At 42.2% G+C, this 18,369-nt stretch overlaps 1 protein-coding gene across 1 annotated transcript; it reads left to right on the plus strand.

The window, feature by feature from the left end:
• The first annotated feature begins 225 nt into the window (after nucleotides 1-225).
• socs3a (suppressor of cytokine signaling 3a) lies at nucleotides 226-3,287 on the plus strand. Its single transcript, XM_047038874.1, has 2 exons — nucleotides 226-454; nucleotides 1,195-3,287. Exon 2 carries the CDS (start codon nucleotides 1,349-1,351, stop codon nucleotides 1,979-1,981), a length of 633 nt encoding a protein of 210 aa, XP_046894830.1. The 5' UTR covers nucleotides 226-454; nucleotides 1,195-1,348; the 3' UTR covers nucleotides 1,982-3,287.
• The last annotated feature ends 15,082 nt before the right edge of the window (nucleotides 3,288-18,369 follow it).

Here is an 18,369-nt window from a genome sequence, read left to right on the forward strand (position 1 = left end):
GAACAATAAGAAGTCTGTGTACATACGTTGCCTCGAAATTGCAAATCAGGAAGACTTACTGCTTGGAACTTCTTAACTTCATTTGGAAGGAATAGCGAGGGGGAGGGGATGGCCTCTGTGAATACCAGGAATCCTTTAAAAAAAACTATTCTTACTGACAATCTGCCAAGAGCGCCTTACTGGAAGAGGAGGAGGAGCCTCGTTAGCCCCGACACATTATGAGCGCCAGCCTCACACGCAAGATGATCACTAACAGGCAAACGGTTAAGAGAGAGCCCACTGTCTGTGGATAAAGGACCAACCTATATTAATTGACGTGAATTACAAAGGATACAATTCGTAGACCATTGTTACATTACAAGAGAAAAGATCGACTAACTTTTTTCAACCCTGCTCTGAGGATACCGAACAAACTATTTCGTGTTCAAAGCTGAATAGAGCCGACACAGTTAAGGTAAAAACTGAACTTAAATATTATTTGCTTAAAACTATGTTATGGTGAACTGAATTAAAAAGGCTGAGCGGCAACTAAAAAATACATAGTTTCCGTTAAGTGTTTCCGTTTATTATGACTGGCCTGGGTAAAATTGTGCAATGGTTCAAGAATTACGCTGCTTTACTGGAACTGACCGCTGTTACCGAGCTTAAGTACACGGAAAAAGTTTATGGTAAATGGATTTTTAACAACGTCCGCCGTGCATAGGTTAATAAGCTCTGACATTCAAATATTATCAACATCTTTACTCCAGTTAACGGAACCTTACTATAGTAACATTTATAACATCTGAAGTTTGAAGCAAGTTGTTTTGCTTTTGAAGATTTAGAAAAGTTAAACACAGAAAAAACTTCAGGGCGCTTGCTTACATTCACAAAGTAGCCTAACAATAGAAACCCTGTTTGCCTTTGATGTAGGCAACAATATTTGAATTAAGACATAATCTTTGCCCAAGAGCATCGTGGGTCGAAGAATATCACATTACTCTCTATCTAGTTTCTCTATAAATAAAGTTACCCAGAACGTTTTAGCGTTGCTGTAATTCGATTGATATAATCTGATAGTCTATTAAAAAAAGTCAATTTACTTTCTCTACACAAAGCAAAGCTGCTGATATATAATCATTTCACCCAGCATCCAATTCATTCCACATACATCCATTCGCTGATCTCTAACATTGATTCTTGTCTCTTTCCCAGGAGTTTCATCCCTTAACACGGACCTACAACAAGTCGACTTCCAACTTCCCTTGCTGTGGGAGTCACAACCTGTTCTTTGACAGGCCCTCTCCACTTCTGTCGTCTGCGTGGTGCCTAGTGCTCACCAGGCAGTTCAGAGTGCGGACGCAGCGCCATGGTAACCTACAGCAAGTTTGACTCCGTCATGAGCAGCAGCCCGTTCGACACCAACATGAGGCTGCCCCACCGTTACAAGACCTTCAGCTCCAAGCTGCAGTACCAACTGGTGCTCACCAACTTGCACAAACTCCAGGAGAGTGGATTCTACTGGGGCTCCATCAGTGGCAAGGAGGCCAACGCCATGCTGGCCTCCGAGGCCACCGGCAGCTTCCTCATCCGGGACAGCTCTGACAACCGCCATTTCTTCACCCTCAGTGTCAAGACGGCGTCGGGCACCAAGAACTTGCGCATCCAGTGCGATTCGGCCACGTTTTTCCTGCAAACAGACCCTAAAAGTATACTGGCTGTCCCCCACTTTGACTGCATCCTCAAGCTGGTCCATCACTACATGCCCCCCAGCAAAGGCGCCTCATGTGGGGGGAACACTCGAGGAGGGAGCTCCTACTACATCTACTCTGGAGGGGAGAAAATCCCTCTGGAGCTGCTGAAGCCCCTTTCTACCAGCATGTCCACCCTGCAGCACCTGTGCAGGAAAACAGTCAATGGACACCTGGACATCTCCACAAAAAGAGACCAACTCCCTCATCCTCTGAAGGAGTTCCTCCAGGACTATGACGCTCCCATCTAGAGGCTCTGGGCACGTTGTCTGTGGTTGTCACGGACGTACGCAGCAGTTCCGTTACGGTGCACCAAGAGAACCAAGTCCTGAGGAGTTGTGGCCTTGGCCTGCGTTCTGACCTCACAGCACCAGGAGAGAGAGAGCTGGCCAGGAGAAGCATGGCAGAAGCACGCTGCCTAAAGAGAAGTGTCCGACTTTTCAGTCAATTACTAAAGGCTGTGGTATCAGTGGGAGCAGGGAAAACCAGTCCCCAGAGGACAGACAAAGAGGGATCTGCTGCTATTGGATCCTGTGTGTTCAGTTAAAGGGCTCCTGGTAGGCTTGGAGTTGATGGCACCCTGGCCTCTCTTGCCACACATCTCCTCACTGCTGCTAACCATTGAGCTATGGAGGCAACAGACACACACCAGCCTTGGCTAACTACTCATTCATTACACCAAGACTGGCCATGGCTTTGGCTAGGACATTGACATTAGTCATGGATAAGACAAACCTGGGAAAGTTTTAAACATGACGGTTGAAAGAGGCTGGCTTTCTGAAATTCTGTGTGCTCTGGCCAACAATTGGTCAGTCACCAGGAACTTGCACGGTTGTTCCATGGACATTAATCTTCAATGTCATCACACCAGTAATTATTTGTCAGAAATGGATCAAAAGGCTGAATGTTTTTTTCTGAATGTTGCAAAGAACACCAGTGGAAACTTACAAAACACAAAGGAGACTCAAGAGACATTGACTTCCAAACAAAGAAACTTGGAAAGAACATTATAGCAATTGTATGTTTATAAGTTTATTGACAATAGACAATGTCAAACCTCCTGACCTTTTAAAATAACTGAAAAATAACCAACCAGATGGGAACTAGATCTATGTTTCAATGTAAATGGTATGGCGATACAACGATTTGTCAGCTGTTTGTCTAAGCATCCAACTGACACTGAAAAAATGTACCCACTTAAAAGTGGTGGTAGTTATTGCACAGTCAGGTGTCTATTGCTAGCTATTTAAAAAAACTTTTTAGTTTTTAGTAGTTAAACATTTTAACGTGTCGGAAAGAGAGGACCCAAGATACTTCTTATTCTTATCTCTTTCTTAAACAAGACAGTGTTTACATGAATGAAAATTAAGTGGTGAAAATAATAATCTTATCTTTTATAAAGATACCACAGTTACCAGCCAAGTATTTGGCTGCAGATGCTTGAAGACATTTGAAGATATAGGTATAGCAGAAGCATGCAGACCGAAACAACTTTGCACATATTTATATAAACATTTCAATAATTTATAATAAAGTGCACTATTTTTCTATAAACGATTTTCTTGATGAGTGACTTTGTTTCGGGGTACTTACACATGCAGATACACATAATACATACATGGACAAGTTTACATTGGACACATTTATTTATATCATTTAACAGTAGCAATCCTCATCAAACATTTATCTAACGTTCACACGTCCACACATAATGTTTTTACTAACCCTGAACCTAACTCAAAAGCCGGTCACTGTCATCTGTTTCATGGTAACATAGATAATACAGTATCAATAGAAATACCAGGAAAGTACTTCCTTAGATTTGAACTAAATACAGCAGAACTGGCGGACGAAGATTCATACCCTACGGAGGTATTCTAGAGAAGAGCGAGTGAGTCACTATGTCTGTGGTTTTTCCTTCTAAGGTAAATTAGTACCGACATGCACACATTTCATCACAGACCCACATAATGCCATTGTTTCTCCAAATTAAGTCAGAAGAGGAGACATCTGCGGGGTCTAAGTAGCATACCACACGACATAATGCACTGATATGGTTATGATCAATTTGACCTTTGTTTTCTAAAAATGTTTGAAAGAATCCTGGCATCTGAGCAGACAGGGTTTGAGGTTGGTGCCACCCTGCAGTACACGGATGCTCCTTGCATCTGCAAGTTCTTCGGCTTATCAGTTTCGATCGAAGGTAAGCACTTGACACACTGACACCTCAGCAAGTCTTTGTCCTAGAGAAGGGTAGCGAGTTAGATAATCTGTAGAGATGCAATCCACTCCTACACCCAGCCTACAGGGCTCTAGAGACTAAGCAAATGCCTGTTTACTGTTAACCTAACACCACACCCAGTCTTCTAGATAGAACCAACAGTCTGAACAATGTGTTCCTTCAAGTCTTGGCACGTGTTATGTATCATGTTGTAGAGCAGAGTTACTACACGTACATAATGTGGTACAGATGCATAGAAGGAAACATAGACAGAGAATAATCCTCCATTTTGAACCTCCATTTATTTAATTATATCCATAATTAATCCAGCTTTCTGAAATGCTTTCTCAACTCACTGAAATATGACAGAATATATTCAGGACTTGGACTTGGACTATTGCAATTGTACATTTTCTGTACTGTGAGTATCACTTGCCTTGCTCCTTCTGCTCTTTATTGTTTATCTTAGCCAATAAAGCCGACAAGGAGAACTTAGACTTGACATTCTCCCGGGGGTTTTACGTAAGGCCAAGATAGGTCTGTGGCCTAAGCAGAACGAGAGGGTTTCTCTGGAATGAGCTGATAACAGTGTTATAAAACATTCAGGTGAAAGAGGATAGCGGTCCCTCCAATGTAAAACATTAGTGCATTTGAGTAATGCATAAGAAGGCAGTCTTTGTTCTCATGGAGGAGATTAGAGGGCAGGATGTTGTCTTCTATGGGTGCATTCATGTACTATTCCCCAGAAAGTTGTGGAGATGTTCCAACATCTCAAGAGTCAAATCCAGACATCCAGATGAAAAGAACTGCTAGCTTGGGTTTGGTGAAAGGCACTCACGAGGGAAGACGGTAGGCAAAGGGGGGAGACAAAGTTCAATTAAGTTCAAGACCAAAGTAAAACTACCGGCACCTTAGCTCATGAGAAGATATGGAAGTGTCAGCAGTAAAACAATTTCAAAATATAGGTACAGATACTGTAATCCTGCTATATTTTTGTACAAAGTAATATACTGTAGTCCTATCATAATTTCAAAAATAGTAAATGTTAGTCCTATGTTAGAGGTGGCGTTGTCTACAATGGGAAAGTTCAACATATCATAAAACATTATGCTATACATAACACTGTTAAAGCAGTGAACGTAGAGCAGTTGATACACATACTCAAAATAATGTTTGTGCAATGATATGGGAGTCGCTGATCTGGCCTCATTGCCCCAAGCTGTTAACAAAGCATTTGTGCATTTCTACATGTGAACTGCAGGGTTTCAGAGAAATTCGTCTGTAAAGGGCTGGGCCACGTGATTCCAGAGAACTGACTGCTGTCTCCACCACTCTGTCATACAACTATTATACACTCTCTGTAACTCCCCGCCCACATTGTGTTCTGTGTTTCTATGGTAACAAGAGAGTGAGAAAGTGTGTCCCAGCTCGTGCTGGTTTTCTGAGGAAGTGTGACTTTTACTGTTTATCTTATGACACTGCTGGGCCGATTGATCCATTGTTGAGAAAGATTATGAACAGTGATAATATGTGTTATCACTGAAGCATACATAAGAACGGAGATGCTAACCAAAAGGTAAATATATATTTTACTGGAACATAAAGGTTCTATGGAGTAGCTCTACCATGGAAAACATTTGCTTTCACAGCTATTTTACACCCAAGCAGTTGGTCAAAGCCAGACATTTGGCTAAGACTGAAAGCACATAATTTTTCTCTTTAAACACAGTTAGAATACAGACCTTGGTTTTCTATGTAAAAGGCCTTCATAAATAACCGTCAGCTTTCTTGACTCTCCTTCTGCTCAACCCCAAAACAATGTTTAAATCCTATTTCACTTTGTGGTTTAAACTCAAGATGAGTGTTTAAATTCCCGGAGGGATTTACGTGGGGTGAAGTAAAAATTTCGGATCAGTACTTCAACATTTCAGCACTTCCCGCTAGTCACAAGACCCCCCTCCACAGTGTGTCTATATAAACTCGGAGGACAGCTGGAACGCTGGCTCGCACGTTGGGGAGACTGCGAAAGTCTATTTCGTAAGTCTGCCTTTTTAGCCCCTTCGCTCTGTTTACAATTCCACAACTGCTGGTTGCCATGGTGCGGCCCAGTCAATGAGGTCCACATGCCACATGTCCAACAGGGAGTGAGTCACCGTTTGCTGTTAGCTCCAGGCCCACTCACATTACTCTCCACACACTCTGGTGTACTATTCAGACTCTCCTTGCTATCCCCAGCACTCCTCAAATGACCTGACCCGCTGTTGTGTACATAAACACCGATCGGCTACACCTGTCAGCGGTCATAATGGAATGGCTGATCTGCGTGTACACGTCAACCCTCTTTTCTTTGGGGATTTATTTTCACGTGCGTAGTCGACGACCTGTGATTTTCCTTTGCCTCCTGTTCATATTTTCTGTGGTTGAAGAAAGGTGAAGGTGTATGAACATGTCTAGTCTAGGGAAACCAGTCATACAGTTGCAGGATGGGTTGTGTGGGGGCAGATGAAGGCACACACAAATAAATGAAAACTATTAGTGTGACTCAACACAAACTGGCAGACTGGCACCTCCAGTCTGCCACAGGGGTGCACAAAGGGAAGGGGAATGTAGACCTACCACAGTTATGAGTGGAGTCACAGCTACATATTTGCTTCTACTATACCTTGGAGGTCAGAGATGAGAGAGCCCATAAAAAGATCCAGACCCGCCCCACTTCCAGCTAAGCAAATTACTTTCAAAGTACTTTTGTTGCTGTGCCATTGAACGTAATGTCTATTTATGTAACTCCAAGTTTCATGATTGATAGAAGACATATGATACATACTTCCTATATCTCCTGCTATTCTCACAGGTGTTAAGTAAACATTTTTACAAGTCCACAATTTTTTATTTAGTTCCTGATATGCCAGGTGTTGCATCTGACACAGTGGAATTTCCCCTCTGTGATCAATAAAGTGCTACTCTACACAACTATACTATACTGTACTTTACTGTACTGTACTGTACTGTACTATACTATACTGTATTGACCTTTTTGTGTACATTCCCATGTTGGGGTTTGGTACTAGGGGTTAAATTAAACACTTCTGTGTAATCTGTTGTAGTGTGTTTCCATGGTGATGAAAAATCAACATGGCTTCCATACTGAAGTCTAGGATTAGTAGATTGACGCAAGTATGTACAGAGCTATAATAAGAAAGCGCTGTGACATCACAGCACCCCTGTGACCCAGATCAAATCACTGACTCCATACTGGCTCCTTGTTCCAGGAACAGCCCTAAGGCAGGCATGAAAGCACATGCCTGCCTTCCTAACAATGACAGTCTCTAGAGTCTGTTGTTGTCATTGAACAACTGTCTGGTGTGTTGACTTCAGGAAAGCAGATCTCACAGGGAATCCTGCCTAGGCAGCCTGGCAGGATTTCCCTGAATGCAATGTTTGTGTGTATGTATGTGTGTGTGTGCCCGTATGTTTGTGTGTTCTTGTGTGTGTGTGTGTGTGTGTGTGTGTATGTATGAATGTGTGTGTGGGGTGGGGTTGTGGTGTGTGTGTGTGTATTATTGAAACAGACAATTTGTTTGACTCTTTCTTGAAACATCTCAAATAGAGATTGTTTTGTTTGCACCTTAACTACAGGTAGTTTGTTGGACACTGGCATTCTTCCAATGTTTGCTTTGCTTTAAAAAAGTAATGAGCCACCATTAGTCTCTGACAACATTCATCATGTCTGGGGAACTGTGAACTTAGCATACTTTGACACCTTAAAGGAAAGATTTGTCCCAGCTGCATTACAAATTCCTGACAACAGTTCCACAACTTTGTCTGTGTGGTGTTACGTCATCACCCGTAGCTGTAGGGGAGTACTATCTCAGAGAACAATGTTGTCATGATGGAGTCTTCCTGTAGTCCCAGCACATGATGTACATCTTCCTCACATCCAAACATGATTCAATCACAATGGCATTCATCGCCGCTCCCTCAGTTTTTGCTAAAACAAGCTGTCTGCTGTATGGTTGTGCACTGTGTAGCTAGCCCAGAGTGTGTAGGCCTGATGTAGTCCAAGAGTTTGAGAGTCACGATGGAGGGCCCATCTGTTTGTGGTAGTGTGTGCTAGCGGTTTCCATTCTCCCCTTCTGAGAAAGTCCCCTGTGTTGTTGTTGTTGTTATGGTGACTTCACAGTTCTGGTTCTGGTCCCCGTCTGAAAGAAAAAACCTGACCCTCTTCTTGAGAGTACCCTCTATTTAAATTGCCTGGATACACGTCATGTTCTTTAGTTTCCTGGCAGTGGGTGCTTTAAGTTTCTCAGAGCAGTGGTCACAGCGGGCAGTCCGGAGGCATGGAATTGACCAAGTTCCACTTGTGGTTCTCCCATCTTGTCATCGAAAGTGTACGTAGATTGTTAGCTGTAAACACACACATAATCTGTGCATAGGGTTGATAGAGATAGCAATGGAGATGGAGATATATTTGTATAGATTTTAAAAAAAACTGTTGAGCAACTCTCAAGGATGGTAATAAACAATTTATGTTACCACCATGTCATTGTTTCAACAGTATCACTGTGAGGTTGCAGGACAAGCAAGACACTGGCTTAAGGAAAATGCTTTGTACAAGAAAAGAACGTCTCACATTTGGAGTGTGTGCAGAATATCTGTTACATCAGCAAACAAATATCACGTCATGCAGTGTATTAGTACAGTAGTGATACAGCGTAGTGAACGTCACACCGTAGTTGGCTAATGTGTAATGACAATATTTTCTAAAGCTCTTTAATACTACACCACATTAAACAAAGTGCAGCTCCATAGACAAACATGCAACAGATCCCTTTTAACACGTGGCCCTTCATGTTAAGAAATAGGAAATAAGCTCCCAATTACTTGGCGTGATAAGTCTACTAAGCCTCTACTGAAATTCAACTCCAGTTTGCCATTCAAACTGATGACTTACAGACACCCTGCACTGTAGATGTATCCCTCTGCCAACCATGAAACATCTTCCAGACTAAGACTCTCTGTAGGGTTTGTCAGAATCAGAATCACCAAAAGTTTTGGTCACCAAAAGCACAAACAAAAACCCCATGGAAGAAACCTGTGTTTAACTAGTAAGGACCCAGTTGAAACATAAACATACAGTATCACAGTGTCATGTTTGAACTATTCATCAACACTTGAGGGATTTTCCAACTGAACTTTGTGTTGAGAAAGACAATATGGAAATCATTCTTGGACACAGACTTTTTAGGAATTAAAACTCGAGCTACTGTACTTTCAGGCCTACCTACACCAACTCGGTGTGACAGTATGTAACAGACCTAGCCAAGCTCCGTTTCGACAAGGTATCGTTCGCCACTCGCGGGATTCGAACGCTCGACCTCCGACTTGCCAAGTGCGACCACTACCAACTATGCCAAAGAAAAGCTAGCTCTTCGTTGACGCAGGTGGCCTGCTACGAGTGAGTTTCAAGGTTTTCACACCGTTACATATAGGCCGAGAAATCACCCAGAATATTTTCACTCAGCAGATAAATGGTGCCATCACCACAAGTTACAGCTGGCCATTCACTGGTGGAGGTTCCTGCAGTTGCAGTTCATCAGAAATTTCCTCAGAAGTCATTTGTAAATGAGATTACCGGTAATGGAGAAGATGTTTAGCTTCAATTGGATGTGCTGTGGCAATCACCAAGCACATTAAGTACACATCACAGTATGTACTTTTGTAGAGCTTAATTGACAGAGACATGAATAACCACATCCTCATTTAATGTTCTCACAATGTGTTTATGAATCATAGCACACCTGCGGCTGTCATTTGTCCAAAATGCTAAATGTATCATCTGTGGGTTGTTGTATTTTTAGTTCCTTGCTCTAAGTTGACGTCAAGTCAGAGCAATATCTTGAAACCTTATCAGAAGAGATGTACATTAGTTTTTCATTAGATCAAGAAGTATTTACATACTGTCACGCTTACGCACTCGGAACAGCCTCTAAGGAGGCCCCTGAGTTTTGAGTCAATTGGTTTCTTTGGCTACACCTGTCAGCGGTCATAATGGAATGGCTGATCTGCGTGTACACGTCAACCCTCTTTTCTTTGGGGATTTATTTTCACGTGCGTAGTCGACGACCTGTGATTTTCCTTTGCCTCCTGTTCATATTTTCTGTGGTTGAAGAAAGGTGAAGGTGTATGAACATGTCTAGTCTAGGGAAACCAGTCATACAGTTGCAGGATGGGTTGTGTGGGGGCAGATGAAGGCACACACAAATAAATGAAAACTATTAGTGTGACTCAACACAAACTGGCAGACTGGCACCTCCAGTCTGCCACAGGGGTGCACAAAGGGAAGGGGAATGTAGACCTACCACAGTTATGAGTGGAGTCACAGCTACATATTTGCTTCTACTATACCTTGGAGGTCAGAGATGAGAGAGCCCATAAAAAGATCCAGACCCGCCCCACTTCCAGCTAAGCAAATTACTTTCAAAGTACTTTTGTTGCTGTGCCATTGAACGTAATGTCTATTTATGTAACTCCAAGTTTCATGATTGATAGAAGACATATGATACATACTTCCTATATCTCCTGCTATTCTCACAGGTGTTAAGTAAACATTTTTACAAGTCCACAATTTTTTATTTAGTTCCTGATATGCCAGGTGTTGCATCTGACACAGTGGAATTTCCCCTCTGTGATCAATAAAGTGCTACTCTACACAACTATACTATACTGTACTTTACTGTACTGTACTGTACTGTACTATACTATACTGTATTGACCTTTTTGTGTACATTCCCATGTTGGGGTTTGGTACTAGGGGTTAAATTAAACACTTCTGTGTAATCTGTTGTAGTGTGTTTCCATGGTGATGAAAAATCAACATGGCTTCCATACTGAAGTCTAGGATTAGTAGATTGACGCAAGTATGTACAGAGCTATAATAAGAAAGCGCTGTGACATCACAGCACCCCTGTGACCCAGATCAAATCACTGACTCCATACTGGCTCCTTGTTCCAGGAACAGCCCTAAGGCAGGCATGAAAGCACATGCCTGCCTTCCTAACAATGACAGTCTCTAGAGTCTGTTGTTGTCATTGAACAACTGTCTGGTGTGTTGACTTCAGGAAAGCAGATCTCACAGGGAATCCTGCCTAGGCAGCCTGGCAGGATTTCCCTGAATGCAATGTTTGTGTGTATGTATGTGTGTGTGTGCCCGTATGTTTGTGTGTTCTTGTGTGTGTGTGTGTGTGTGTGTGTGTATGTATGAATGTGTGTGTGGGGTGGGGTTGTGGTGTGTGTGTGTGTATTATTGAAACAGACAATTTGTTTGACTCTTTCTTGAAACATCTCAAATAGAGATTGTTTTGTTTGCACCTTAACTACAGGTAGTTTGTTGGACACTGGCATTCTTCCAATGTTTGCTTTGCTTTAAAAAAGTAATGAGCCACCATTAGTCTCTGACAACATTCATCATGTCTGGGGAACTGTGAACTTAGCATACTTTGACACCTTAAAGGAAAGATTTGTCCCAGCTGCATTACAAATTCCTGACAACAGTTCCACAACTTTGTCTGTGTGGTGTTACGTCATCACCCGTAGCTGTAGGGGAGTACTATCTCAGAGAACAATGTTGTCATGATGGAGTCTTCCTGTAGTCCCAGCACATGATGTACATCTTCCTCACATCCAAACATGATTCAATCACAATGGCATTCATCGCCGCTCCCTCAGTTTTTGCTAAAACAAGCTGTCTGCTGTATGGTTGTGCACTGTGTAGCTAGCCCAGAGTGTGTAGGCCTGATGTAGTCCAAGAGTTTGAGAGTCACGATGGAGGGCCCATCTGTTTGTGGTAGTGTGTGCTAGCGGTTTCCATTCTCCCCTTCTGAGAAAGTCCCCTGTGTTGTTGTTGTTGTTATGGTGACTTCACAGTTCTGGTTCTGGTCCCCGTCTGAAAGAAAAAACCTGACCCTCTTCTTGAGAGTACCCTCTATTTAAATTGCCTGGATACACGTCATGTTCTTTAGTTTCCTGGCAGTGGGTGCTTTAAGTTTCTCAGAGCAGTGGTCACAGCGGGCAGTCCGGAGGCATGGAATTGACCAAGTTCCACTTGTGGTTCTCCCATCTTGTCATCGAAAGTGTACGTAGATTGTTAGCTGTAAACACACACATAATCTGTGCATAGGGTTGATAGAGATAGCAATGGAGATGGAGATATATTTGTATAGATTTTAAAAAAAACTGTTGAGCAACTCTCAAGGATGGTAATAAACAATTTATGTTACCACCATGTCATTGTTTCAACAGTATCACTGTGAGGTTGCAGGACAAGCAAGACACTGGCTTAAGGAAAATGCTTTGTACAAGAAAAGAACGTCTCACATTTGGAGTGTGTGCAGAATATCTGTTACATCAGCAAACAAATATCACGTCATGCAGTGTATTAGTACAGTAGTGATACAGCGTAGTGAACGTCACACCGTAGTTGGCTAATGTGTAATGACAATATTTTCTAAAGCTCTTTAATACTACACCACATTAAACAAAGTGCAGCTCCATAGACAAACATGCAACAGATCCCTTTTAACACGTGGCCCTTCATGTTAAGAAATAGGAAATAAGCTCCCAATTACTTGGCGTGATAAGTCTACTAAGCCTCTACTGAAATTCAACTCCAGTTTGCCATTCAAACTGATGACTTACAGACACCCTGCACTGTAGATGTATCCCTCTGCCAACCATGAAACATCTTCCAGACTAAGACTCTCTGTAGGGTTTGTCAGAATCAGAATCACCAAAAGTTTTGGTCACCAAAAGCACAAACAAAAACCCCATGGAAGAAACCTGTGTTTAACTAGTAAGGACCCAGTTGAAACATAAACATACAGTATCACAGTGTCATGTTTGAACTATTCATCAACACTTGAGGGATTTTCCAACTGAACTTTGTGTTGAGAAAGACAATATGGAAATCATTCTTGGACACAGACTTTTTAGGAATTAAAACTCGAGCTACTGTACTTTCAGGCCTACCTACACCAACTCGGTGTGACAGTATGTAACAGACCTAGCCAAGCTCCGTTTCGACAAGGTATCGTTCGCCACTCGCGGGATTCGAACGCTCGACCTCCGACTTGCCAAGTGCGACCACTACCAACTATGCCAAAGAAAAGCTAGCTCTTCGTTGACGCAGGTGGCCTGCTACGAGTGAGTTTCAAGGTTTTCACACCGTTACATATAGGCCGAGAAATCACCCAGAATATTTTCACTCAGCAGATAAATGGTGCCATCACCACAAGTTACAGCTGGCCATTCACTGGTGGAGGTTCCTGCAGTTGCAGTTCATCAGAAATTTCCTCAGAAGTCATTTGTAAATGAGATTACCGGTAATGGAGAAGATGTTTAGCTTCAATTGGATGTGCTGTGGCAATCACCAAGCACATTAAGTACACATCACAGTATGTACTTTTGTAGAGCTTAATTGACAGAGACATGAATAACCACATCCTCATTTAATGTTCTCACAATGTGTTTATGAATCATAGCACACCTGCGGCTGTCATTTGTCCAAAATGCTAAATGTATCATCTGTGGGTTGTTGTATTTTTAGTTCCTTGCTCTAAGTTGACGTCAAGTCAGAGCAATATCTTGAAACCTTATCAGAAGAGATGTACATTAGTTTTTCATTAGATCAAGAAGTATTTACATACTGTCACGCTTACGCACTCGGAACAGCCTCTAAGGAGGCCCCTGAGTTTTGAGTCAATTGGTTTCACCTGTTGCTTGTTTGACCCTTTTTCGTTTGTTTTTTAAACCTGTGTTCTCTAGTTTCTTTGTGAAGTCCCACTCTTTCTTAAAGTTTGTCTGTTTCAGCCTGTGTACCATTCTCTGCCTGTTCCTGGACTACCCTGTTTCAACAACAAAGCCTTCTGTTCTTGGATCCCTCCTGAGTCTGGTCGGGTTACACATGCAGTAACTTTGAGTCGATGATCAAGTTATAAATGTTGTCAATATATTACAATTGGAAGCAAAAATGTAAGTAAATCCCCATGCAAACCCGAATCAGTTCAAGTACATCTGAGTGTCAGACACACTAATAACACAGTTCTTAGGAAGTATGCCAAGAGTTACATTAAATGCATGCCATTGCAAGCCTATGTGGACGAACCCCACAGAGGGGGATTATGAGATGTTGTGTGTCTAAACATATAACCTGCTGTTTCAGCAGTGAAATTGAGTTTCCAAGCACACTGCAGCTCAGATAACATCTGAGCACAAACAGTTCTTGACAATCAAAGGGGAGCTGGATGTTCTATTTGAAATGTTAAGAGATTACCGAGAAGAAGTTGTGTGGCCAAACATTGTCTTGGGAGCCCAACTCTATCAGAGCATATCTGATAAAAACACTTTGACTGACAGACTCAGTACAAAAGTCCTGTGAACTACGAGCAGCAGCTTTAGTGGAAACCCTCAGAAATCCAATCCTTAGGACAACTGTGTTTTCACTTTCAATTCATTGTTCAGAATTCCCCAAGACTGTATGTGTGTGTGTGCTTGTGTGTAAGTGAATGTGGGCAAGCTTGCATATGTATTTATATGTGTGAAACACAGTTGATGGAAATTGTGTGACAACAGGCCAAAATACTGAAACCAGAGATTTCAAAGTGCCGCGAACAGATCTGAATCTTCCTGAAATACAGGTCACAGGATGAGCAAAGATGCCCCTGGCAAGAGGAAGGTTTTACTGTAAACCGTAGTGTGTCCTCACTCTCTCTCTCCAGGTGTGGAATGTTGCACTGGTGTGTCAGCAGCAGCAGCAACTCCCCACCACCCCAACCTTCCCCTCCCCCTCAATAGACTGTCCTTGAATGACTAGACCACATAACCAGAAAACCTCACCACAGGCACCAGCTAGTCCGACTGCAGTGTACAGGAAGTGAAGCCAAGAACATTCGTCATTCTAAACGTACTCTTATGTACATAGACTGATATGTACGTACACTGTCGAGGTATATCAGTTATTTGAGTTGCTAAGAAAATGGTATAATTAGTCACGTTTTCAGAGAGTTGCAAACAGACAGGCTAACTCATGTTAAACTATTGAAAGTGTATTGTTGTTTTCATTGTGTATCATCTATCATTGGGAGATCTGGAATATATCTGGAGAAATGTAATATGTTTTTCTTTCCATTTACTGCATAATGAGAACCCATAAGAGCACTTCTTCATGTTCTAGGTTCTCCAGGGTGATTGTGCTCTGTGTTGTGCAGTATTCTGGGAAGGTCTTGTGTTTAAGTGGAACTGTAAAACCTCACCTGAAAAGAATAATGGGAGTTGTGGATGCCAAGAAAAGCACACAAAATGTTTGTTTTTTTAATAAAAGAGACTTCACTATCATTGTCTATTATTTGGGGCTGGGGGAGTTTTATTGAACTATGAATGTCCCATTAATAATGTTTAAGTTATCAGACAGCAATTTACTTCAGCATATTGTCCTTCCTTTTAGTGTAAAGTATGAATCAAAATGGGGACTGACTATGGAGATATTTTCCTGTAAGGCCCAGGGTCTAGGTATTTGACCAACACTGGGCCAGTTTCTTCTGAGAGCTGTGATGTCCAGCGGAAGTTGGCAACCTTCCTCATAAAAACAAACTGCTGCCATGGATACCTGCCCAGACAGCACCCAGAACACCCGCGTTACAGGAAACCGCACTGAGCACGCTCCAAAAACAGCCCATGCCGTGTCCATGGAAACGAGAGGTGGCAGGAAACAATCTGATACTGTACATGTTCTGTCCCTACTGTCCTGGGAGATCACCTACACACACAGGCTGACAAATACATTGAAGCATTCACTAGCTCCACATGTCACAACAAATCTCATATCACACGCCACAAAAAAACTTAATGTCACCCCAAGCACAGAGCAACATGCTTTTACTGGCACAGACAGCAGAGCTATGGGGAAAGGCTACATTCTTTCAGATTAAATGGTCAAATATATATTTGTTTGGATCATGCCGTTTCCCTCTGTTTTGAGTGTGAGACCAAGCCCTCTCAGCCGTTTTATTTGGAAGGAACACTGTCAACTTTTAGTTGTTATTTTGGAAGCCTACTTTGAAGTCACACATTAATGCTTTCCTTAGACTCTGCATGCAATGTTATTTTGTTCGGTTAAAACAACATGTCTCATTCCATGTGAGGAATGGGATTATAATAACAATACTCCTGAAATGTATGTGGGACCATGGGAACACCGATGTGACTGTGGTGTAAACTTCAGTAAACAAACTTTTGTTCAGAATAGAGGCAAGGCTTCGAAGTTCCGGGAATGTTGATGGAAAACATTCCAACAGTAATTGCAGAGGTGGATTATATAAGGTATGCTGTCTGTAACTAAACATATTTCAGCTCATTGCATTAAAGGGATGCTTTTTACCCCAACATTTTAGACAAGTTTACAAACGACCCCCCATACTGAAAACAACTTTATTTAACAAAGGAAATGACCTTCATTACGCATAGTTTTCCATGGCCATGGAACGTTTGACCAGGCTGGTATACACAGTCCACTGAATCACAGCATTGGGTGCAAAGTTAACGATACTGTGGAAATGTTGTCTGGCCATTGCTTGGGCTTGGCAACCAACGCAGAGGGTCGTTGTGAAATGATTTTGAATAGCTCTTGTGTTATTGTCGTTGTTGAGTGGCGTCTCTGTGCATGTGACTGAGCATGGTTCCAGTTCACAGAGATGAGCTCACTGGTCAGTGGAGGACAAGGTCCACAGCCCTGCACGGGTTAACTGAGCTGACTCGTGCTGTAGAGACAAGGACATTCAGATGATCAGATGAGGGCATTTAAGATGGAACCCATGCCTTTCTCTCGCTCTCCTCCTGCTTTCTGTCACTGTCGTTCCTCTCTTTCTTTCACACCTCTCTTGGCCCCTGTCTTTAGCTCTACAATGTACTTTTCCTCATGTCATTTTACCCCATTAAAATCATGTTGAGACACATTTGAAGGAGATTCGTATCCCCTTGCTGCATGAAAGAGCAATGGCTCTGAGACATTTGTTCCCATTGAGAGAAGCATTCCACGCACATGACTATTGGGATGCTGAATCATCTTATCATAATTACTGACTTGACAGTAAATGGTTTGTCTGCTCACTTAACCATGTTAAATTTTTGAACAAGCACATCTGTTTCCCTGACAAGCCCCCTTGACTAACCTAAAAGCTGACAGTATTCCAGTTCAAGCTATGGATCATCATTCCCATACCTCCTTTTCCTCTGATCACATACTCTCTTTTGGGAAATGCCAATAGAACATGCAGTCAACGTGGATATCAACTTACTGTAACGGAACACTGTGTTCAACCTGACGACTAGGAATTCTAAATCTAATGGTATATACGTATATCATTGCACCTACAGTATATACATGAAGATGTTGTATGAAGGTTACAACTGCCTTTAAAGTCATTATGGGTCATAGAGTATCTCTACCTCACTAGAGAGTTTGCTCAATTCAGTTAGTTCAGATGTCACAAACACATTGCTCAATTTTGCTACTGTTGGTAAAGTTACAGGAATAGTAGAGTGTATTTCCAGGAATGTTAGGAAATAGGATGTGGAAAGTACTCCAGACCAGGACAGAAGTTTGGTAGAAGATGACCTGTGGTACCCTCCAAATGCTCCTCTGAACATACAGTACATGTGTTGTTGAAAACTACTGTCCAATGATGCTGTAGTGCCAGCTGGAAGTGATGGTAGGTGTGTGTTGGTAGGGGGAGGGAGTCAGTTTGGGTGTATGTGGGCTTATTTGTGTGTCTGCGGGTCTGTGTGTCTGTGTGCGTGTTTTTTGTGTGTGTGTGTGTGTGGGGGGGGGGGGTCTGCAGGTCTGTGTGTGTGTGTACGCGTGTGTGTGTGCATGTGTGCATCCTCGAAGGGACAGAAGTACAATTTCCAGTTCGTTACTAACTGGAACACAGGCGTTGTGTAATAGGGATCTTTCCACGAGTACATTTCTTGTTGCATTAAGTAACTGGTAAGAGGCGTGAAGTGGTGTAAGTTTTTGCACTGAAATTAGTTTTTCTGCGCAACAGTCTTTTGTAAGCCATGTAAGGGTGAAAGCATTCTAAAACAATTATCACTTCCAAGAATTTTACCTGGCTAAAATAAGATCAACATTTGAAACTCTTTCAACCATAAGATATACATTTAGTCAATATTCTAAAGTATGTGAATAATGGTTTATGTGACAAAAGAGGCCAACACAAGACCATATTGTTTCTCACAAATGGTCTTGTCATGGATCAAAAGATGAGTAACTGTCTGCTTATGAATGGGACTTTGAGCTGTCTGTGTGTACCATACAGAACTACGAGAGTATGCATCACTCAATTTCGAATGAGCCAGTGCTGCTTT

This window comes from Hypomesus transpacificus, chromosome 17 (assembly GCF_021917145.1).
Source record: "Hypomesus transpacificus isolate Combined female chromosome 17, fHypTra1, whole genome shotgun sequence".
In the NCBI taxonomy this organism is placed as follows: Eukaryota; Metazoa; Chordata; class Actinopteri; order Osmeriformes; family Osmeridae; genus Hypomesus; species Hypomesus transpacificus.